We start from the raw sequence: 23,248 nt of genomic DNA, 5'->3' as shown, positions 1-23,248 counted from the left end.
GATGCTCCAGAAGCATAAACACAGTCCAGAGGTCCAGCTTAGGTGAAGCGAGCAGCTACAGCCACCTGTGTCACCATCCACCTGTCAGTCAAAGAGGCCACGCCCCCTAATAATGGAAGCTTTAAAATGATCTTAGAGACCCAACAGTTTGTGTATCCGGCTGTAAACATGTTTATTTCTGCTTTAAAGTTTTAACATGGAACTCACTCACTGCTGCCTCTGCTGGACGTCAGAGGAACTGCAGGGTGGTGATGAGTGGGCATGAGTGGGTGGAGCCTCAGATCCCTGCTCTGAGCTCAGAGTGCTGGATTTTAGTTTAAATAGATTTTTCTTGGTGCCAAATCCCAAATTTAGTGGCCTGAATCCAGTCACCCCAGCCATAAACTGTTCAGACTGCTTCCATCAGGAAGGAGGTTCTGCAGCATCCGGTCCCGTACCAGCAGACTGAGAGACAGCTTCTTCCACCAGGCCATCAGACTGCTGAACACGTCATAGACACCTCAGCTTCACTACTGGAACTTTAACATTATGCACTACATACTGTACAGTAATGCCACTGTTTTGCACATGTCTCACTCTGTATATTTTATTTTATATATTTTATTTATTGTTTACTCTATTTAATTTGTAAAATATGTGTATACACACACACACACACACACACACACACACGTAGAAAAATATTTAGTATACACATCCAGAAATGCATACACTATTATATATTGTACATATATTTATTAGTTTCAGATGTAGCCATTCTTGTATTTTGCTTGTTTACATTATTGTATTTTGCACAACTCTGTTGCTTGTGAAGCTCGCACACAAGAATTTCACTCACATGTGCTGTACCAATGTACCTGCAACATGTGATGTGACAATAAAAGTGATTTGATTTGATTTGATTTGAATATGAAGAGTCTGAGCTGCTGTTCTCTCTGTAACGATGTTTTACTTTGAAAGGTCAAACCGGAACCTGTCTGTTGTTTGCGTCCATTGTGACACACGTGACAGCGGCGTCTGGCGCGTGTGTGCAGTGAAGCAGCGCGAGCAGCTCAGCTGTTCAAACCTGCCACAGACAGAAAGCCCGTCAGCAGCCCGGGACGCTGAACGACACTACCGGGACTGAACCAGAGACTCTACCGAGACTCTGACCGGAGGCTGTCGGTGTCTGACGCGGGGGATGCCGGTGTGAGCCCGGGCTCTGTTGTGTCTCTGTTCCCGGTCAGAGTCCCGCCGGTACCGGCGGATGAAGATGCGGACTCTGGTGCTGCTCTGTCTCTGGCTGAGCCTCCGCCCGTGCAGAGCGCCGCCGGGGCTCTGCGGGCCGTGCCAGCCGGACCGGTGCTCGCTGCCCGGCGGCTGCCGGGCCGGGCTGGTGCCGAACTCCTGCGGCTGCTGCCTGGAGTGCGGGAACCTAGAGGGCCAGCCCTGCGACCCCGGGAACCGGAGCGTGTTCTACGGGCTGTGTGGGAGCGGACTGCGGTGTGAGGCGGGAGGAGGAGGAGGAGAGGATGAAGAGGAGGAGTGCGTGTGTGAGGAGCAGGAGCCGGTGTGCGGCTCTGACGGGAGAACATACATGAACATGTGTCAGCTGAGGGAGGCCGTCTACTCCACACCCGAGCTCCACACCGCGGGGAGGGGCCCCTGCAGGACAGGTAGGAACACCTGAGGCAGGACAGGTGGGAGCCGCAGGGCAGGTAACCACCTGCTGTTCCACTGCTCACCTCATTCATTCATATTTTTAAAGGTACATATGTTGGGAGAGCTCACATGTGATGATAATGGTGATGATTCCTTTACTTTTACCTGCAGGTAAATTTGCTTTATAGGGGAATGACATCGTTTGGCTTCCTTTCACAAAACAGCACACATATTTAAACCGGACACACACATATTCTGAGGCAAGAAGCTGAAATTGACCCCGTAGAGGATGGAGCCATTATTAAGAAGTGATAAAGCATCGTCTGTACCTGTTTAGAGTACAGGCAGGTAAACAGGGCTGTGACTCACCTGTCAGACCACCAGTGAGTTTGCTCTGTGACAGAGGTGTGACCGAACCACGCAACAAAGTTCAAATAGTTCGGTCAGTGTGGAAATGAGCAGGTTTTCTGAGGCAGTAAATGCGCTGTGACCCTTTCTGCAGACTGATTTGCAATTCTCATCGCAGTTCAGTTTTCATTGATCATGGTCCTGAAATATTTATACGATTGCGCTTGCTCTATTGATGATGATGATGAGTTCCTCAGTTCACCCCGTCTCTGTGGTTTAGCCCTCGGAGTAAAGAGGAGGAGCCCAGGCCGAGCTGGTTTAGCTGTTTTGATGTGTTGAGCTCCACAAGCTGAGCGCCATTTTATCTGCATTAGAGTTCAGAGGTCAGGCGTGCACGGCTTCAGTTAAAAATGGAAACGAAGAGCAGACGTCAGATCTCGAGCAAAGGGGCGAACTCACGTTTCATCCAGGAAACGGTCGCCTCACACTGAGCGCCTACGGGACCCCAGAGGGCCCAAAAACACGAGCACACACACCTGAAATCAGCACAGAGTAAAACTGCAGGTCAGAGGTCATCTCATCTCTGTATGTGAGCTCTCTGAGGTCATCAGTCAGCTGATCGCTCCTCACATGTAATGACTGACACACACAGTCTGAGATTTCTGCTCCGCCCAGCCTAACCTCTCTCTCACCTGTGGCAGTGCCGGTCATTAAGGTGCCTCCTCACAGTCAGGTGAACGGGACGGGCAGCAGTCTCATCTTTCTCTGTGAAGTGTTTGCGTTTCCGATGGCGTTGGTCGAGTGGACGAAGGAGGGACGAGACGTCGTCCTGCCCGGAGACGACCCGCACATCTCCGTCCAGGTACACGTGCGCCTGAGCCTGCAGCCCCGCCCCTCTGGGACAGATTTCAGTACCTGTCTGATTGTCTCTCTCGCAGTCTCGAGGCGGTCCTCTGAAGTTCGAGCTCTCCAGCTGGCTGCAGATTGAGGGGGCGGAGACGGGGGACTCTGGGACCTATCGCTGCACAGCTCGTAACAACCTGGGGACGGCCTCGGCCTCGGCTGTACTGGGAGTGCTGGGAGCAGGTGAGACAGGCGTTTGAAATGGGAGAAACGGAAACTAAAAGACTCGGGTTTGTCTCACTGACGTGTCTCTGTCTCCACCTGTCTGCGGCTCTGTCAGAGGAGCTGTCGTCCTACCTGGCTAACAGTGACAGGAAGCAGCCGATGGACATCGCAGACTATGACCAGGACATCTACTGAGCTTCATGATGTCACCTCCTCTGTACAGGCGTCTCTGATTTTCTTCTTCTCTGTATATGCGAACATTACTCTGACATCACACGGGGCAGTGACATGGACACTTGGCGTGCTGGGCGTTCGAGCCTGCGTCTCCTGTCAGATCTGTTGTGTGAAACTTTTTTTAAAATTATGAATAAAGGTTTACAAACTGACCTCTGGCCTCTAACAGACCTTCACATTTTCACTCATAGCACTGAGGTTATAGACAGTTTTTCCTCCTTCCAGTGCATGTCTGGGCAAGCAGGGCGGGCAGTGCTTGCCCAGTTAACTCTAAAAAGGGGCATTTCAGTTTGGGCTAGTACCATTTTGAGTTCTTGCAACCTCAAATGAATTTATTTGGGCAAGAGAGGGAGTTATCAACTCCTGCTAGCTAGCTTCTAACCAAGCTAGCTAGCAGGCTATTAGTTAGAAGGCATCTAACTAATTAATGCCGTAATCGGCCTTAAAATGCGGCCTTTAAGGCTGCAGACCCTGAATTGGGATACAGCCCATGTTTTCTACAGTCACTGGTGTGGATTGACTCACTACTGCCTCTGCTGGATGCTAGAGGAACTGCAGGCTTTGGTGCTTCATGTTTCAGTCCTGAAGGCTAACGGTGCTGAGGAGCCTGAATGGAACGTGGAGGCTTCAGAGCAGCTGGAGCACGGCCTGGCTTTGCTTCTGGCTGATCGTTTCACCACATGTTGCTTCAGTTTCCTGTGAATGTCAGACAGATGCATGGAGAGGATTTCATTCCAGCTGCTGTCTCAGAGGAACTCCGACTTCCAAGAATCTAAATCTGGTTCAGTCCGGCCTGTTTCAGGAGGTCCTGCAGCCCGAGCCCAACACAACACATTTAAAAAGCTCAGCACTTTGTTTTTGAAACGTGGTTTTAGTGTCAGGGTTACAGTTAGGTTATGGTTAGAGTAAGCAGCTAGGGAAGGCATTATGTCAGTTAGATGTCCCCACTAAGATATGAAAACAACTGTGTGTGTGTGTGTGTGCTGCTATAAAGACATCAGCTGCTTTGCTTATTGGCATCATCACGTCACTCATATCAAAATAATGACGACAGGGAGGCACGACCTCCAGGAGTCTTGCATTTGTCCAGGATCAGAACCTCAGCTGTACATCCGTCAGCGCTGGGATGATTACTGTGAGACGTTACAGCAGCTGAGCCCAACGTGACACAGCAGAAAGATGAAATATAACGACTGCTGCTCTCTGTCAGAAACATTACCGTTCACACTCAGACGCTTTTATTCCGCCATAAATCTCTGAGAGATCATCTCAGGAAGTGCTTCCTGTCTGCGACACACTGCGGCTCTTCTCCAGGAAATTCCAGCAGATTTACCACAAGCTGCAAATAACTACCAGACTTCCAGACCAGCCAATCAGAGGCCACGAAACACAGCTGAAGAAACAACACTCTACTTCATTTATTGTTTTACTCACTGCTACATGCAAATATACGCAGCCTAGGCACAGATTCTATTTTGTTTTATTTTAGGGGTGATGCACATTGATCACCAATGTAATCCAAAACTGTTGTAAAATACACAAAAGCTATAAAAAAACCATTTCACTTTTTATTAATTAAATTTATTTTTATTATACACAATATTTACAATAAATTAAAAATTAAACAATAACTAAAAACACAAACTGCATTTTTGCTCTTTATGCAGTTTACTTACTGTTTCTTGCTGTTAGCTGAATTTATTGGATAAATCTGCAGCCCATCTGTTATTTCTGAAATGTTTTTGGTGACTGGGAAGAAACAGAAACACAGAAAAAAGAATTCTGAAAAGCCGACTGTAGCAGAAAACAGCACAAATATAAACGTGCACAGATGATTCCGTGTACCTCTGAACCCTGTATGTCTGTGAAGGTTCTCAGTCATCCAGGTCATCGTAGTCTAAGGAGCTTGCAAAGAAAAGCGTCTGGACTTCTTTAAGTTGCTTGAAGACGTTTCACCTCTCATCCGAGAAGCTTCTTCAGTTCTAAGGTCAAATGGTGGAGAGTCCCAGATATAAACCTAGTGGGAGTATCCCCCCACAGAGGGACAAAAGGACCCCCTGATGATCCTCTAATCGCCTGAGCCAAGGTGGGAAACTGGGTGTGGGTCACAATCAGCCAGAGTTTCAGGTAAGCTCATTGTGAAACCTGGCCCCACCTTATCATGCGAATTCCTGAGATCAGATGGCCCAGGATCTGAACCCTGTAGTTCCTCAGCTGGCCGCATGTCTTCCTCCGCGCCGGCAGGGGGCGACAGAAGACACAAGTATCATCGTCAGTATGTGTTTACTTGTAACTGAGCTAGCTTTAGCATCTGCTGAACATTAAGGTGAGCTAAAGTAACCTGGAGTTCAATTTAAACGTGTAAACTCTGATTATTAAACTAGTTCGTGTCTTTAAACAGGACGATAGAGGAAAAAGTTTAAAGTCAGACTGTGTTTGTTTGGAGACGTTAGTTTAGCTTGTTAGCCTAATAGCTAGTAGTGGGATGTCTCTGTTGAAAATGTGCTAATTTATTGTTTGTTTCGTTGCTGATTGAGTAAAGTTTCAGATAAGAAATTTATAAAGACATATTACGAGTCTCTAAAAGCCCGGTTTTAATTCGGCTTACACACCAAATAGCAGACCTGATTCTCCGCGGCTTTACGCTTCGAGGTTTGTAATGAGCTCCGTGACAGAAGTGAAGCCTGTAATGTTAAAGACTTTGAAATGACAAAAGTCTCCTCCCTCTGCTTGTCCTGGAACTGCGGTTTGATTTAGTGCCAGATTTCTGTTTAATGTGCTGATTTAAAGCTGGTTTGTTTATCGGCTGATTCCCAGAATTCATATTAAAATCATTCAGACACGTTATGAATCTGTAAGAAAACTGCTTTACATTCATATATGACGGACGTCAGAGGAGAAACTTCATCTTTGCAGGTACAGCTGCTGAGAGGTCAGAGGTCAGCACGCCTTCATCATGGTCAAACAGCCACAGAGGACAGACAGGTGAGTTACCTGTGTCAGGTGTTGTTTCTCTGACTTGAACCTGACACACATGTCAGGTCTTTCAGAGCAGGCGTGACGGTTCAGACGTCTGTCGTGGATTTGAATGTGTGATAAACTTATAGAAGGTGTTAGATTATAATATTATTTTATGCCATGTTATACCCCTAATTAAAGATTGTGAATTATTATGTAGTTTTAGTTTGCATTATTCTCCTGAATTAGAAGAAGCTGATAACTATTGCATTAGTTAAACTGATTTGCATTACATTAAACTGCTGACTTGTTGTGAATGAATGATATTGTTATAAGAAATCTAATTTGTCTGAGTAGAAGAGAACAGAGTGTGCTGGAGTTTTCTGCCCCATTTCAGCAGGAGCAGATAAACAGGGAGCCAAGGTCGTAGCTTAGGCGCTGTGTGAGAGAGAGCATGTGAATGTTTAGGCTTTGTATGATAAGGTGGAGGCACCAGAGGTTATAAAAGTTTGAGCAATGCTCCACCATTTTGAGATTTTGAGGCTGTCTGCATCAGTGTCCATCTCCCACGTGTGTGATCATTAAATCATCGTTTGACTCAACCCGACCGGACCAGTGTTGTTATTGTGGTTTTTCTCTTGTCTCCATCCCCAATATTTTGAACCTTAACAAAGGTGAAATGCATTGTGGGTGCTGCTGATAAACGCTGCTTCACATGTTGGTCTCCACCTGCAGGTGTTTTATACCCACTGCAGGAAGTGCATTGGCGAGGGTTCGATTCCCTGTCTGTGCTGCTCAGAGGAGGCCGCCTCCACCCCAGCAGGTACCCAAAACAGACTCTGCCTCCCCGTCCCCGCTGCAGCCCCAGCTCCTGCTGGTTTAATGCCTTGTGTTTGTCCAGGCGTCAGAAACAGGAAGTACTGAGAGCTGGCCACGCTGCAGCTCCACCGCCACAGAAGAAGAGAGGGGTGCTGATGGGCCGAGCCAGCCTGGAGGCGTGGGGTTGGAGGGAGGATCAGAAGAATCGGATTCAAAGCGAGCAAGGTTGGGAGGTCGTCTGCTAGGAACAAACGACGTCACTGTCTGACATCTGAGGAACTCGACTCACTCGGTGTGTTTTTGATGTTTTTCACAGGATGGAGGACGACGCTGCTCCGCCCAGCAGAGTCCCCGGGTCATGTGCTCCAGCGGCAGGTGTGTCTCTGTGGCATCCTTCAGGCTGATTTTCAGTCCTGTGCTGCGGATTGATAAAGCTTCCCTCTCTGTGTCACCAGATGTTCCTCCTCCCGGCCAGCAGGGGGCAGCAGAGGACAGCGAGGACAGCAGAGTGGCCGAGGTAAAGAACCATGCGATGCTCCATCTGCAGTCGGAACCACAGAGTAATGGAGACACACCTGACTGTCAGGTAACCTACCGTGATGTGTTTATAGCTGCAGGGCGTGGGGTCACTGAAGGTCACCATCCAGCAGAGCAGCGAGAGCCGAGAGTTTGGACAGACGGACAGGACGGCCGAGAGACAGACGGGCGGACTCCACTGTCACGTCTGTGACCTCACGTGTCGCTCTCTCCTGGTAAGAAACCCTCGGCTCTTCTTCTTCTTCCTCTGCCTCGTTCAGTCTTACCTGAGTCAGGTGTCCTCAGCACACTCAGGACTAGGGCTGGGTGTCGTCACTGATTTCTAGAATCGATTCGATTAAATTCGATTTGAATCTGGGAAATTTTGACAGTCAGAAATATTATAATTCAGATCGGTACATTTACATATTTTTGTATCAATAAAAAGGAAGCTGACACACGCAAGACTTTATCACAGGTGTGAGCGTCACAGTGAGGCCTTTGTGTCAAAGTAGCTGAAGATAAAACACAGAAACATGAAGGAGATTTTCCTGTTCTGGATTTTATAAAAATGTTCTGCAGTACATCAAAAATGAAAGAAAACCATGAATCAACATATGAACGTCACCTCTGAAGTTACAGAGGTTTTATTAGAGACACGGCGTTTTACATTTTGCATAATTTTAGAAAGTTTAAATTTGTTCAGTATTGAACAGCAGAAATGAGGTTTTCTTTTCAGAAGTATGTAAACGAAAAAACAAAACAGCGACCGACAGCCTGTAAACAACAGTAGACTGGTGCGTAACAAGCAAGCGAATAATGCAGGAAACAGAGAGCGAGAGAGCTGTGCATGAAGTGAGATTTTATCCTGGTTCGGTCAGTGTTGTTTGGAGAGAGATAAACTAACAGCTTTAGAATCGGCGCAAAAAGGGCGTGAACACAAAGCGCCGACCCGCTGAAACATCAGCATCAGCGAGCTGTCGGCTTTCAGCCCCGACCGTGTCCGTGCCGTCGGTCAGAAAGTCACATCTCGCTGACTCTGATCCGCGGCTCCGCGCTGTGTGTTCACGTCTCCGTGCAGAATCGTGTTCCTGCTCTCATTTACTGTTTTAGCTGTTTGGTGGTTGTTGAAATTTTGTGAGGTTTCACCTGAGGTTCTGGCGTTTCGGGCAAAATAAATTTATATTAAAAAATCGATTCAGGATTTTAATGAATGGATTATAAAAACCCACCCCTACTCAGGACATCCACAGCTTTCTCCACAGCAAGTCTTTGCTAACATCTGGAAACATTTGCTGTTGCCTCTGCCCAGTTAGCGCATGCACCTGCTTCCTGTTTTAAAGTCAGAGTCACTGACAGCAGCGAGTGGCTGTGAACGCTCCGAGGCTCATCGATCGACTAGCAGCCGATTTAAAACAACGGATGACCCGACAAACATGGCCGACGCAGCAGCATCATCTTCAAAGCCGCCACGAACTGCAGACAAAACGGGTGTTTTCTAAGGAACGCGCTCCTGCGACCCTTTCCTATTGGTGGAAAAATGTACCATGTTGACCAATTAAAAAATGATATAGCAACACGTGACATTAGGTCGTTTAGGAAGAGGGAGGAGTTTTTGGAGTACGACGGCGAGAGAGAGAGAGCGAGATAAAAAGAGAGTTTTGAGATGTGAAAGATTAGCGACGTTTAGCGTGTTTGGAGTACAGTCAGCATGTGGTTAGCGTGTGGTTAGCGTGTGGTTTTGTTGTGTGAGAGAACACTGAGGCGACTGCTGAACGTTACAGTTCTGCCAAAAAGCCACCAAAGGCAGGCGGCAGCGTAAAGACTGTCTGCAGGTGGGAAACAGGAGCAGGGATGCACCCGAGCTCTGCATGATGATTTTGCAAAATGAAAAACTGTAAATTCAGACACGCGAGGTAAACAGAAGGGGAAACAGTAGTGAAGAGCAGCCAGTTACACCTGGACCACAGAGGTCAGAGCGCGGTTCGTGCCCCTCCCTCAGTGCTTTGATGATGAATAATGCGATGCCACTGCTGCACGTCCTGGAACAGGTGAGCTTGGCTCTGCAGCCGTCGCTGTGAGTCCTGACCAATCAGGTGGCTTCATCCAGACACACCTGTAATAACTTGAGCTCTGTGACGAACAGCTGACCAGACACAACGTCACCAACCTCAGTCTGCACATCTGCACCAGCTGTGGATGTCAGGTCATGTGACAGGTGGACGTGCACAGGTGTCTACAGGTGTGCTCTGTTTATTTCCAGCTGTTTCAGGAGCACATGGCAGGACCTGAACACGTGAAGAAGCTGCAGGAGATCACACACTGCATCCACCTCAACACACACACACCGCAGGACAGGTGAACACACACACACACAGATCAGGGGCTCTGATTTGTTTAGTTTGAAAACCTTCAGGTGTGTCACTCTGCCAGCAGGGGGCGCCGCCGTGAGTCGCAGCGCTGGTGTGACACCTGTCAGACTCACTTCAGCGGTGATGTCATCATTCATCGGCGGACCAAACGACACAAGGTGAGAGTGAGACGTGATGATGACGTATCAGCGCAGACACGCCTCCTTACCCAACAGAGATCAGAGTAGAATAGAATAGAATAGCCCTTTACTGTCAGTGTACTTGCCAACTGTGCAGATTAAAATGTCAATAGAAGACTGTGTGTGTGTGTGTGTGTGTGTGTGTGTGTGTGTGTGTGTGTGTGTGTGTGTTCGTTCCAGATGTGCAAGCAGCTTTGCCGGCCCTTCTGTCCGGTGTGCGGACGTCACTTCAGGACGCCCAGGAAGTTTGTGGAGCACATGAAGTCATCGGAACATAAACAGCAGGTGAGTGAGGGCGTCGGCAGTCAGGTGACAGCAGGAAGCCAATCCGGTTGTTCAGTGATGACGCGAAGAATCCTACTTCCGGGTCTAAAGTAGTCTGCGTTTAATATGGCTTTTGTGTTGTTAACATGTTTAATGTTATGTATTTTCTTCTATTTGATCTCAAAAAGCTCCTAAAACAGTCAGTGATCCCTGTTGACCTCCCTCGGCTTTTATTACCGCTAATCATTTATTTAAGCTCAGTTTTTAAAACCTTAGGATGTAACTACAGCCCAGCCCATGCAGCAGTATATGAATGACTAACCTCGTATTGTGGATGGATTATCTCAGTTGTTCTCCTGGCTGAAGTTTGGTCCTTTTACAGCATCCTGCCATGCGATTACATTTGTTTCTGACCACCGAGAACACTCACGTTAACTTTTATCGAGTGGAAAAAAAAGTTAGCTTGTTTATATTATGCTAACATAGCTATGTCGCTAGCGGTCACGTAGCACATCATTATATACCAGCTAGCCCAACTTCAGTAACCCTACAAACGTCACTGCTGTTTAGTTTTCTGTCTTCATTTATGCTGGAAGTGATAACAGAGCTGTACGTTTTAATTTGTTTCCAAAACCCCGCAGTCAGGACATGCTATATTGTATTTAGATAGAAGCTAGCGAGCTAACTCCCTGCTAACTTCTAACTCCGTTAAATGTCATAAATTCCGTTTTCATGGATGCCTGGATGTTAAACTCAATTGTTACACCTGGTAGAGCAGAACGCTGATCATTTTATTAAAGATGAAAGACTTTAGACAGTTTTTCAACTCTCAGTAATGCCATAGTGATCGTTTGATATATGGACCTGCAGCGGAGTTTAGACCCAGACACGGCTAGTGACGTCAGACTGAACAACCGGATGGCTGTGGCTGTCAGGTGGTCAGTGTCGCAGACGCTGGTGGTGACGTGTATCCTGAGTCTGTGTTCACTAAAAACTTCAGTGAAACAAACCGAAGCAACGACTGTCCGCGTGACCGTCAACGGCGGGATCCACTCTGTGGGGCGCTGCTCAGCAGGATGTCCCGCCCCTCTGTGGGACAGCTGATGTTTCCTGTTTCCTCCCAGGTGCTCCTGGAGGAGGCTCAGGAGGAGGAGCTCATCACTGTGGATGCTGTCGGCTGCTTCGAGGAGGAGGGGGAGGAAGAGGAGGAGGGGGCGGTGGTGGAGGAAGAAGTGGATGTAGCTGACGAGGAAGAGGATGCAGCAACAAAGGAAAAGGTAAAATCAGGACGTCCTGTGGCGTCGAGTGAAATCACGATTCAGGAGTGACGACTTTAAACTGTTTCAGGTGGCTGAGGAAGAGGAGGACAAGCGGCGAGCAGAGTATGACCCCAGCACGGCGTGCGGTACGTCCCGGAGGTCGAAACCAGCTGATGGAGCTTTGTCGCCCCCCGGTGGACGATCTGTAGAGAGAAAATCCAGAAGGCGTAGATCAGTGTGTCTGTGGATTTTGTCTCGTGTCTCTGCGACAAACAGGAAGTGACGCTTTACTCTCTGTCCCCACAGGAAGCAGTTTTGTGGTTCCTGTTTGTGGCTTCATGTGTCGACTCTGCAAAAAGTTTTTCTACAGTGAAGCTGCAGCTCGACACGCACACTGCAGGACACGCACACACTACCTCCACTTGCAGGTACATATCTGCTTTATATTTAATGACTAACTTCATGTATGTAACAGGTGTGTCAGCGAAGAGTGCGCAGCATAAATATGTGGACAGTCACAGGTGAGCTAATGTCCCTGCAGCAGCACAGACGCACCTGTGCAGCAGGTACAGCCCAGAGTGAAAGCTCAGAGCTGCTGCAGTCGAGCTAAAGACCACACAGGAGGAGGGAACCTGACAGGTGACCTCATCTCACCTGTACCTGCAGGTTTCACTCTAATACTAACACACACACACACACACACACAACCCCGTTCAGCTATTTTAGTGAGGACCTTCCTTTCCCTAGCCCCATATTAAAAATGAATGCCTGGCCCTAGCCTAGCTGTAACCCTGACACTAAAACCACATTTGGAGCCTCAAAAATGCTTCAAATTTGTGAGGACCAGGTTGTGTGTCCTCACAAGTGACTGTTGGTTCTCACAAGTATGGTAAATGCAGATTTCGGTCCTCGCAAAGATAGCTAGACAGGAAGACACACACACAGGTAACCCAGCTGCCTGTTGTTTGTTGTTTTAGAGACACCGTGCTCAGAGGAGGAGGCGGCGAGGACAGAGGGACAAGGACCGATCTGCTCCACCCTGACCGCCTCACCGTGTCCCACAATGCATTGCTGCATCCAGGTGGAGCTCTGATCACCTTTCTTTTGTTTGACTGGTGGCTGCTGCAGGAGCTGCAGGTCACAGGTGGACTGCTGTCCATGTGTGTTCTGTTTGCAGTGAGAGAAACGTTTCACAGCTGCAGGTTTCCACCTGACACCTGCACAATGACTGACAGCGGTCAGTTTCATCGTTGTTAATATGCAAACATTAATAAATCATGTTTTCATAACCGGCTTTGTTTCTCGTGGTGTGTGATGTCATAAAACTGTTATTAACACTTCTGTTTCGTTAAATAAATTATTACCATTATGAGAGAATGAAACGATCACACTGTTATTCATCCTGCAGAGTTATCAGTGTTTATGTCATTCAGCGCCCCCTGGTGGCTCAGCCGTGCATCATGTTCATTGTGTTTCTACATCCCCACAGCCCACGTGAAAGAACAAGAACCACCGACGTGTTCGGGTCACATCTGAGCTGGGTTAGACTTTCATGTTCCGATGTTCTGGGAATCCATCCTACCTGACAAACCATCCTACCCGTTGTTTCTACGCATGCGCACAACACGAAATTCAGTGGCAAATCATCCTACCTTTGTTAATAAGAGCTAGAAACATACTCTGATGGGCAAAGTTAAGTGGCAAACCGTCATACCTACTTACATTTGCGCTGACAGCACAAATGTGCATAAACTACTTAGGTAGGACGTTTTGTCAGAACACCGGTCCACGTGGCATGCTGTACCCAGCCCGGCCGCAGGGGGCGCCCTACCTGCTCAGGGCGGAGGATTGTGGGTCGGAGGAGGCAGCAGCGGGGCATCTTCATCATCACTGCGGACCGGACCGGGACGTGAGCTGGCAGCTGCTTTTCCGCACTGAAGTGCCTTACCGTCGGAGCCAGAGATGGGACACGGAGACCTCATGAGCCAGGCGGAGGATGTGGCGGACCAGGTAAGCTCGCGCACCCGGAGCGGCGACACGCTGAGCTGGGACTCGGTCCGGTTATCGCAAACATCTGGTTGTTGAAAGCTCGGTGATTTCTGCTGCAAAACAAGTTTAGTCAGCTCGAAAAGCAGAGGCCAGCTGCTCCCCGGAACAGCTTCGTTGCTTTAAAATGAACTTTCATGAAGTTTGAAGCAAAGCAGCAGATTTCGTCATCGGGAGGCTGGAACAGGAAAGACCGTGGTGCAGATTCATTCTCACTAAAACACCAAAAATGCGATCTTTATTGAGTTGTTCTGTTGGCCGAAATGAAGAACGACTTTACACGATGGATGATCGTGTTCAGGTGTTTTCTACAAACCAACGGTGTCTGTGGAGACTCGAGGAAAGTTGAAACGTGACAGATTTTAAATCGAGTCTGGTGAAACGTTCGCAGCTTGTAGGAAAACGGAAATAATGATGGGTGACTTTCCTCTGAGATGATGTTCGACCTCAGGAGAGCTCTGATCGCTCCAGGGCTGCTTTACACATTAACATTTAAATGTTTTATAAAAATGTACGTTTGAGAGTAAAGTAACGAATTCGTGGTTCAGCTGGGTCTCACGCGGAGGCGAGGCCGGGGTCCTGACGTGCCCGAGCGGTATAGTTTCTTCTCACAGCCGTGAATCACTGCTGACGAACCGGGAACGGTTCAATGAAAACACCTGTTACCGGAGTCTGGTTCGATCAATGCGCAGCTGACCGGAAGTTCTGAAAGTAACCCTCCGCCACGGAGCGACACAGAAAGTGTTGCTGCAGCAGCAGGTAGCTCACGTCCTCCACGCAGCCGTGAAACACACACGATGATCATCATCTTCTTGGTTAATCCACATTTAAACAACCGTGTTAGAGTCAAGTTAAAGTATTTTAAAAGTAATAATAAATATGTGGGCGTGTCTACCTGAAGCTGTGGCTCATGAATCAGCAGCTGATGTGTTTTTAATCTAAGGAAACATTGTGCTGATTTTTAGCTTCAGCCTGTTAGTACAGTGACCTCGCAGCATGATGTCCGGCTGTAAACATGTTTACTTCTTTGAACATGGGAGTCTGTGGGGACCAACTCACTGCTGCCTCTGCTGGATGTCAGAGGAACTGCAGCTCTTGGTGCCTCTTTGTATTTTAAACCCCGCATGTACAAAAACGCAGTCGGTGCTACATTAATAAAGTGACTAACAGTGTGCTGATCACCCCGCTGCTTTAGTTCCTGCGGGTGACCAAACACTACCTCCCCCACGTGGCCCGCCTCTGCCTGGTCAGCACCTTCCTCGAGGACGGCATCAGGATGTGGCTCCAGTGGAGCGAGCAGAGCGAGTATATCGACTCCACCTGGAGCTGTGGCCTCTTCATCGCCAACCTCTTCGTCCTCATCAACCTGCTGGGACAGCTGGGTAACACTCACACACACACACACGTTTTCATCTAATTGACAAAATGCTCATCCTAACCATCACTGAACGCCCAGCCTAACTGTAACCCTGACACCTTCTTGTGGGGACGGGCGTTTCACACCTCGTTGTACACATATGAGGCCCTTTTCCATTAACCTGGTTCTCATTACTGTCTGGGACTACCTAACCTGCGTGGCTGTCGTCATAGCAACGTGTCTGAGCGTCCTGCAGCATAATTAGTATGCAAGGCGAACGCTACAGCAAAGGTGGACGTGGAGGCGACGGTGTACCTGCTGCTCGATCTGCAGCTCTTCGTCACACTGACGCTACTGACCAGCCAATCTGTGCCATGCAGTCTGATGATGTCACACTTTAATACCTGCTCAGATCGCTGGGAACCCCGGCCGAGCACCTGCTAAAGCACCTGGTACCAGGTACTAGGATCTAATGAAAACCGTGGTGATCCGAGCAGGTCCGAATGCAGACGGGGCTCCGAGGACTCGCACACTGGTGACAGTTAGGGACAGAGGTCCCCTGCCTGTACATTTATACGTATGTGTGTGTAATGATCTCTGCGAGCACCTGGGTTGTTGCACCAGTCTCTGATTGATTGATTGATTATTGGTGATTTAGAGCTCTCAGTTGTTCCACATTAAACATGTAACACGTGTGTGTCTGCAGGCTGCTGCGTGTTGATCCTCAGCAGGAACTTTGTTCAGCACGCCTGCGGCGCTCTGTTTGGGATCATCGCTCTGCAGGTACACACACACACACACACACACACACACACACACACACACACACACACACACACACACACGTGTTTCATGTTTAGTATTGCAGGTTTTTGACGTGATGGTCAGCGAGCTTCAGTCGGTTTTCACTGCGCCGTCACGCCTTCAGACTCCCAAACAGGAAGTTGCTGTGGTCTTAAATGATAAATCAGAGTAAACGTTTCCTGTTTGAAACATAAACGTTTTGTTCTTTGTCTCTGAAAGAAGAGCCACAGCTGACCGTGTGTGTGTGCGGGGGGGCGTGTACTGTAGACACATTGAAAGCGCTGTGATTTCCGGGTAAAGTGGAGCGCACAGGAAGAGGTGACGATGTTTCCGAAGGAGAAAAGGAAGAAACGTGGACGATCCAGGTGGCGGGAGCAGGCAGCGGCCGGGACGATTCCCGGTTTGATCCAAATTCAAATTCAAATTCAAATTTTATTTGTCACGTACACAGTCATACACAGTACGATATGCAGTGAAATGCTTGGACAACTGCTCGTGACCTAAAGAAAACAAAAAAGGAAAAGGCTATGAATAAGATAGGAAATAAATATGAAAAATTAAAAAGGGTAAATTTAACTAGGAAAGAATAAAATAAAATATATAAATTAAAGTTGAAAATGAAATAACTGTACAACAAAATACACAATATAGAACTATATAAGAATGTATGAAGAAATCTAAATATAAATAAATATATACACAATAACAGCAGCTGTACAAGTATTAACTGGAAATGAAGAATATAGTGACCAGTGTTGTGCAAAAACAAAGTCCAGAAAGTCCAGTGTGTGTAAGAACCATATGTGTGGGTCAGTACTGTGTGGTGGTGTGATTGAGAGACCGTATCGCCTGCGGGAAGAAGCTCCTCCTCAGTCTCTCTGTGTTGGTCTTCAGGGAGCGGAATCGCTTTCCTGACCTCAGCAGAGAGAACAGTCTGTTGTTGGGATGGCTGAGGTCCTTCACCATCTTCCTGGCCTTGGTCCAGCACCGCCTGCTGTAGATTGAGTGCAGGTCAGGGAGCTCGGAGCGGATGGTGCGCTCAGCTGACCGCACAACCCTCTGTAGAGCTCGTCTGTCCTGCATGGTGCTGTTCCCGAACCAGGTTAAGATGTTTCCCGCCAGGATGCTCTCTATGGTGCAGGAGTAAAAGTTCCTGAGCACCTTGGAGGGCAGTTGGAAGTCTCTCAAGCGTCTGAGGTGGTAGAGACGCTGTCGGGCCTTTTTCACCACGGTGTTGATGTGACAGGACCATGACAGGTCCTGCGTGATGTGAACTCCGAGGTATTTGAAGCTGTCCACTCTCTCCACTGGGCACTCGTTGATGACGGGGGTCTGGTAGTTCCTCTCCTGCTTAGTGCTGAAGTCCACTATCAGCTCCTTTGTCTTACTGACGTTTAGAAGGAGGTTGTTCCTCTGGCACCAGTTCTCCAGATTCCTAATCTCCTTCAGGTAGGCCGTCTCGTTGTTATCAGAGATCAGGCCCACCACGACGGTGTCGTCAGCAAACTTGATGATGGTGGTGGAGCTGGTAGTGGCCACACAGTCATATGTGTACAAAGAGTACAGCAGGGGGCTCAGAACACACCCCTGGGGGGCTCCAGTGCTGAGAGTGGTGGAGGCTGAGACATGTCCGCCCATCCTTACTGCCTGTGGTCTGCCAGTTAGGAAGTTGGAGATCCACTGACACATAGATGAGCTGAGTCCCAGATGCTCCAGCTTGGTGGTGAGTGTGGAGGGAATTATGGTGTTAAATGCAGAGCTGTAGTCTATGAAGAGCATTTTAACATAATTCCCCCTTCTAGTGTCCAAGTGAGTGAGTGATGTGTGGAGGAGATGAGAGATGGCATCGTCTGTGGAACGATTTGGACGGTAAGCGAACTGTAGTGGGTCCAGTGTGTCTGGTAGTGAAGAAATGATGAAGTCTCTGACCAGGCGTTCAAAGCACTTCATCACTACTGAGGTGAGGGCTACAGGGCGATAGTCATTGAGAGAAGCAGGGTGGGGTTTCTTCGGGACAGGAACAATGATGGACTCTTTGAAGCATGTGGGGATCACCGACTGAGATAAAGAGATGTTGAATATCTCAGTGAACACAGGAGCTAGCTGGTATGCGCAGTCTCTGAGGATCCAGAGCGGAAGCTTTAGTCTGTGTTTCTGATGTCGCAGCGCCGGCTGAGCCGGAGCAGCAGCTCGCTGTGGTCAGGCGTGTTCAGCACTGGTGCGAGTTTGCAGCTGCGCATGCACTCGATGCCAAATGCAGTGCTGTGATTGGTCAGATCTGTTAAACTGAAAAAGTTAAGGTCGTGTTTCGTCCTGCCAACACGGTGCAGGTGAACTTTCAAACAGGTGAGTCCCAGAATGTTACCTGTGAGTCTGATCATGTGACTCTGTGTGACCTGCAGATGGTGGCTTACAGCATCCTGTGGGACCTCAAGTTCCTCATGAGGTAAGTCGTCACGCCTTTCTGAAATAACTTTATCGACGTCGTGGACAGAAACGGCTCGTTCTGCACGTTTGCGTGACGCTGCAGGTTGGAGCTACAAAGACATGATCTGCTGTTCTTCATCCTCCTCGTCCTCCTCTGCAGGAACCTGGCGCTGGGCGGGGGCCTCCTCCTCCTCCTGGCAGAGTGCAGGGGGGAGGCGCGTAGCGTGTTCGCCGGAGTTCCTTCCCTCGGACATCAGAGCTCGCCGAAGCACCTCCTGCAGCTGGGAGGTCGCGTCCTCCTCGTCCTCATGTTCATGACGCTGCTGCACTTTGACCTCAGCCTGCTCAGCGTGAGTCAAACCCACACGTGTCCACACGTGTCCACGTAATTATTCAAACTCCTGGCAAGATTTGACAGAAGCTTACTTTTGTTCAACCAACAAGTTGTTTTTGACAGGAAATGACACGGGCGTCTGCCAAAAGAGAAGAAGACGAGGCACCAGAGGCGTCGCTTTTATTTACATTTGAGCAAAAAGTGTCCAGAATGACTCGCGCTCTTCACAAACTGTCACAGTCTCTGGGAAATCCACAGTCCTAAAATCACCGTCCGAACAGTCCAAGCCGATTCAGTGGGCAGCGGCTTGGTGGACAGTCTGGGATCGAACCACCGACCTTCTGGTTAGTGGCTGATCCGCTCTGCCACCTGAGCTACAGCCACCCTGGGGGTCGGGGGGAAGCTCATCACAGGAAACGCCACCACGAAAAACAGCATGAAGATCCTCCTCCTCATCATCAGGCAGCAGCAGACAGCTCAGCACTACAACGACCCAAAGCACAGCAAAGTAAACGGTTAGCAGACACAAACATTAACATTGAGCAGCTCCGCCCACAGAGTCCAGCAGAGACTGTGGGCGGAGCTAGAGATCAGGGCAAGGGGACCCTGCGACCTGAAAGCTCACTGCTAAAGACAAATGAGCAAACGTGGAGACGTGCGATTATAGGACGCGTTCGTCTGCTGTAATAACTATTAAAGGTTTTTCTATTACTGAGACGAGTGAATGATTGTGGGCGGGGCACGTTTTGCTCCAATGAGAACAAAAGCAGAGAAGCGTGTTTGCGGCGGCGATGCCTCTGGTGCCTCGTCTCCACATCGTTTGGGAGACGAAAACTTGCAGGTTGAATAAAAGTAACTTTGGGGGTCTGAATAATTATGGGCGTGACCGTCGTCCTTGTGCTGACGGCGTGTTGTGTTCAGTTCCTGCAGAACGTGGTGGGGACGGCGCTCATGGTCCTGGTGGCGGTGGGCTTTAAGACGAAGCTGGCGGCGCTCACGCTGGTGGCGTGGCTGCTCTGCATCAACTTCACCATCAACGCCTTCTGGAGCGTGCCGTCCTACACGCCCATGCACGACTTCCTGAAGTACGACTTCTTCCAGACCACCTCGGTGATCGGCGGCCTGCTACTGGTGGTGGCGCTCGGGCCCGGGGGCGTCTCCATGGACGAGAAGAAGAAGGAGTGGTGAGGAGGAGGAGCCGCGCCTCTGCCTCTTCTATTTTTATTTTTTTGCTCTCTGAGCGACCAATCAGAGCTCGTCTTTGTGTCACGTGATGTTTGTTGCACACTGGCTGTGATGTTTGACACTTAGAGTGATTTTAGAGGAGGCGAGGGAGCGCCTCCACCTCCATCCTGCTGCACCACCCAGTGACCGCCACCCGCCTCCCTGAGGCATCAGCTGCTGCGTTATCCAATCAGTGCTTTTGTAGGCGGTCTTTGCTGTTTTCAGCCTGTTCGATGTGACGATTCGGACACAACGACGTCACTCGTTAATGTTTTTGTAACGAGCTGGACAAATGACAAAAATGGAGGCAGAGTCATTTTGAGCAGCTCTGAGGCGACAAACACACCTGAGCAGGTGAGCGATCACAGCTTTAGTACGGAGCGGGGAGGCTGTAGTAACCCGTGGCGTCCTGCAGGAGGCGCTGCTTCCTCACAGTGTGTTTCGTCTCTGTACGACGTTCAGTGTTTGAGTCTGAGTCTTTTTCTATCGTGTTTTTGTAGGAGGAGTTTAATAAAGCGTGCAGCATTAAGTGTGTGTGTGTTTCAGTGTTTCCTGCAGCACCTGCTCATCTCCCACAGACTGTATAAAGAAGACGGACACAACCTCCGTGTTTTATTTCAAAATCAGCGAGAACAGGAAGTGAGCTCACGCTGGGATTAGGCGTGCTGGAAGCTGCGTCTGTGTGCTGGGCGTGTCCTCTCCTAGCTAATCGCAGCACACGGCGCCCTCTGCTCTGATGGACGAAGGACAATGAAGATGGGCCAGTCGGGCAGGTGGAAAAGAGGAAGACGTCAGGGGAGGTTCATGAACGGAGGAGGACGTGCGGAGGGTTGGAGTGACAGAGGAGCGGGTGGAGGTGTTTGTGTGATCGTCGCTGGCCCGAGTGTGACAGACACACCTGAGCGGGGACCTGCGCCGTGCTGCTCGTTCGTTCAGCTTCACTGCGAGGCGGCGCTCTGCCTGCAGACCTGAGTCACGTGGCACGCCACACGACACGTGGGCGGTGCTATCGACCATAAAGGCGCGTCCTGCGGTTCAGCCCGCATGTCCTCCTGCCGCGCCAACTTCCCAGGTCATCGAAGCGCCGCGGGACGGCCTCTCAGCTTAAACGTGCGGTTGTGGCTGTCAAACTAACGTGACCTCTGACCTCTGAGCAGTTCGAGCACCATGACCTGTGATCTTTTCCATTATGTAAGCTGGATGCACACTGACCTGCTCTTCAGTCACCCGGGCGCACAGAAGTGCATTTAAAGTGAATCTTAACACCGTGTTTGTGTGGCGCACGTTTCCCAGGTTTCGTTTAGTTCAGCCTCCCGCCGCGTCCTCACGCAGTCCGATGTCTGGAAACCACAGCGTTGGTTTCAGTAATGACAGGAAGGCGTCCACAGTACAGCCACTCGGGGCCCTTTGATGTCTGACTTGTAAGAATCTGCAAAGTCAGCTTTTTCTGAACAGTCCTCATTTTGTAAAGCTGCAAAACTCTTAAGTGCCCTCTTGTGGAGAAGTGAGTTATAGCATGCGAGGCCCCAAAGGGCCGCTTTTTAAATCCGTCCTCACTTTGTCACAAAGTCAGACTCGTAGGTGCAGCGTGTCACCACTTTGGGCGGCTCCTCCAGTTTACATGGACTAATTACACTAAGTACACAGAAGCTTTCTGAACGCTTCGACTCATCCCGAGGTTACCGTCGGCCGTGACAGGAACACCTGCACGGCGCCCCCTGTGGGCCGTCAGCGCAGCGAGCCGTACCTGAGCCGAGCTCTCTTCACACTGATGTCTCTACAGTTTGTCCCACTGCTGAAACTGTGAGAGGAAAAGAAAGTGATAATGTTCATTCTGACTGTGTTGGTGGCTCATCATGAACCTCACACTCAGCACATTGGCCACATTCTCCAACAGGGTCATCAGTGTTTGGCAGGTCGAGTTAAGGATCGTCCTGCTCTCCTTCAGGAGTTGTTGCTCCTCTTCTGCTTTGGTTCAAAGGTTAATGAATGCGATGAAGAGGAGGATGGATGAAGCACAGCGTGCAGTGAGCCCACTGGTTCATCACACAGTGATCACATTTAAACCATTTCATACAGAAACATGAAATATGCATCTGACCTCATTAGCACTGGTGTCCTAACCAACGTTCCCTCTAATGTTTCACGTGTCTGAGCGAACACAAACTGAGCGCCCCAACAGCAGACGTGTGCAGTGTGGTCACGCCAGCATCCAAGTTACATGTTTATTAAAGTAATCAAATTACAGCATTTATGTTAGACTACTTTAAATTAACTGCTTTAGCCCACTTACAATGACAATTAAAAACAATCTTGTTCATGACCTGTAGCATGTTAACACTATTGGAAGGAAAAATAACTTAAACTCCAAGTTTGAAAACAAAGCTTTCTTTCTTTATTTTTCATAAAGCTCTGACTTGTATTCTGAGTCTGTGGTCTGTTAGAGAGTCTGTAACTCTGTCTGCAAATACAGTAAACAATGACCAATGCTGGGTAATTAATTATATAGTTACTTCTTCAAAAAAGTAACTGAGTTTTGCCTCAGTCTTTACCTAAAAATGCAGCCAAAGCGTTTTTAAATAAACATTTCAAACTATTTACAGAACAATCAGCTGTTCTGCATCAAATCTGATGCCACACAGATTATTTGTGCCGCTCCAAAAAATAATTTCTGTCCACTATGAGATGAAGGAGAACAACAGCCTGATACCTGCAGGCCTGACAGCAGCAGATGTGTCACTGCTGTAACACCTGTAACACTCAGCAGGCGCCTCATTGTTCTGACACACAACAACACTACTGACTACACACTGACTACACACTAACTACACACTAACTACACACTGACTACACACTAACTACACACTGACTACACACTGACTACACACTAACTACACACTGACTACAAACTAACTACACACTGACTACACACTGACTACACACTGACTACACACTAACTACACACTGACTACACACTGACTACACACTAACTACACACTGACTACACACTGACTACACACTAACTACACACTGACTACAAACTAACTACACACTGACTACACACTGACTACAAACTAACTACACACTAACTACACACTGACTACACACTGACTGCACACTGACTACACACTGACTACAAACTAACTACACACTGACTACACACTGACTACACACTGACTACAAACTAACTACACACTGACTACACACTGACTACAAACTAACTACACACTGACTACACACTGACTACAAACTAACTACACACTGACTACACACTGACTGCACACTAACTGCACACTAACTACACACTGACTACACACTGACTACACACTGACTACAAACTAACTACACACTGACTACACACTGACTACACACTGACTACAAACTAACTACACACTGAC

General features: G+C 48.7%; 3 protein-coding genes across 3 annotated transcripts; all 3 read left to right on the top strand.

The window, feature by feature from the left end:
* Positions 1-1,246: 1,246 nt before the first annotated feature.
* kazald3 (Kazal-type serine peptidase inhibitor domain 3) lies at positions 1,247-3,331 on the top strand. Its single transcript, XM_085366955.1, has 4 exons — positions 1,247-1,655; positions 2,691-2,851; positions 2,928-3,075; positions 3,173-3,331. Exons 1-4 carry the CDS (start codon positions 1,247-1,249, stop codon positions 3,250-3,252), a joined length of 798 nt encoding a protein of 265 aa, XP_085223081.1. The 3' UTR covers positions 3,253-3,331.
* Positions 3,332-5,556: 2,225 nt separating this feature from the next.
* Positions 5,557-12,945, top strand: ciz1b (cdkn1a interacting zinc finger protein 1b). The gene is made up of 14 exons (XM_085366954.1): positions 5,557-5,617; positions 6,208-6,276; positions 6,985-7,072; positions 7,151-7,293; positions 7,385-7,443; positions 7,524-7,585; positions 7,680-7,820; positions 9,848-9,942; positions 10,021-10,114; positions 10,316-10,420; positions 11,524-11,676; positions 11,747-11,804; positions 11,965-12,086; positions 12,636-12,945. The coding sequence occupies exons 2-14, from the start codon at positions 6,248-6,250 to the stop codon at positions 12,699-12,701; spliced, it is 1,215 nt and encodes a 404-aa protein (XP_085223080.1). The 5' UTR covers positions 5,557-5,617; positions 6,208-6,247; the 3' UTR covers positions 12,702-12,945.
* A 564-nt stretch (positions 12,946-13,509) lies between these two features.
* surf4l (surfeit 4, like) lies at positions 13,510-20,368 on the top strand. The gene is made up of 6 exons (XM_085366953.1): positions 13,510-13,668; positions 14,900-15,086; positions 15,768-15,844; positions 18,268-18,311; positions 18,453-18,642; positions 19,548-20,368. Exons 1-6 carry the CDS (start codon positions 13,621-13,623, stop codon positions 19,812-19,814), a joined length of 813 nt encoding a protein of 270 aa, XP_085223079.1. The 5' UTR covers positions 13,510-13,620; the 3' UTR covers positions 19,815-20,368.
* Positions 20,369-23,248: the final 2,880 nt, after the last annotated feature.

This window comes from Diplotaxodon limnothrissa, linkage group LG12 (assembly GCF_057381915.1).
Source record: "Diplotaxodon limnothrissa isolate DT_005_m linkage group LG12, D_limnothrissa_male_GT1.1, whole genome shotgun sequence".
Taxonomy (NCBI): Eukaryota; Metazoa; Chordata; class Actinopteri; order Cichliformes; family Cichlidae; genus Diplotaxodon; species Diplotaxodon limnothrissa.
The sequence above is the reverse complement of the archived record's forward strand: the minus strand, read 5'-3'. Positions and strand labels throughout refer to the sequence as shown.

Bases quoted from the DNA above. Each gene is read 5' to 3' on its own strand.
- surf4l (XM_085366953.1), top strand. From the start codon at position 13,621: ATGGGACACGGAGACCTCATGAGCCAGGCGGAGGATGTGGCGGACCAG. The intron at 15,087-15,767 runs GTAACACTCACA...GTGTGTCTGCAG, and splicing joins CAACCTGCTGGGACAGCTGG to GCTGCTGCGTGTTGATCCTC. The intron at 18,643-19,547 runs GTGAGTCAAACC...TGTTGTGTTCAG, and splicing joins TTGACCTCAGCCTGCTCAGC to TTCCTGCAGAACGTGGTGGG.
- kazald3 (XM_085366955.1), top strand. From the start codon at position 1,247: ATGAAGATGCGGACTCTGGTGCTGCTCTGTCTCTGGCTGAGCCTCCGC. The intron at 1,656-2,690 runs GTAGGAACACCT...CACCTGTGGCAG, and splicing joins GAGGGGCCCCTGCAGGACAG to TGCCGGTCATTAAGGTGCCT. The intron at 3,076-3,172 runs GTGAGACAGGCG...CGGCTCTGTCAG, and splicing joins ACTGGGAGTGCTGGGAGCAG to AGGAGCTGTCGTCCTACCTG.
- ciz1b (XM_085366954.1), top strand. From the start codon at position 6,248: ATGGTCAAACAGCCACAGAGGACAGACAG. The intron at 7,294-7,384 runs GTTGGGAGGTCG...TGTTTTTCACAG, and splicing joins TCGGATTCAAAGCGAGCAAG to GATGGAGGACGACGCTGCTC. The intron at 10,421-11,523 runs GTGAGTGAGGGC...GTTTCCTCCCAG, and splicing joins CATCGGAACATAAACAGCAG to GTGCTCCTGGAGGAGGCTCA.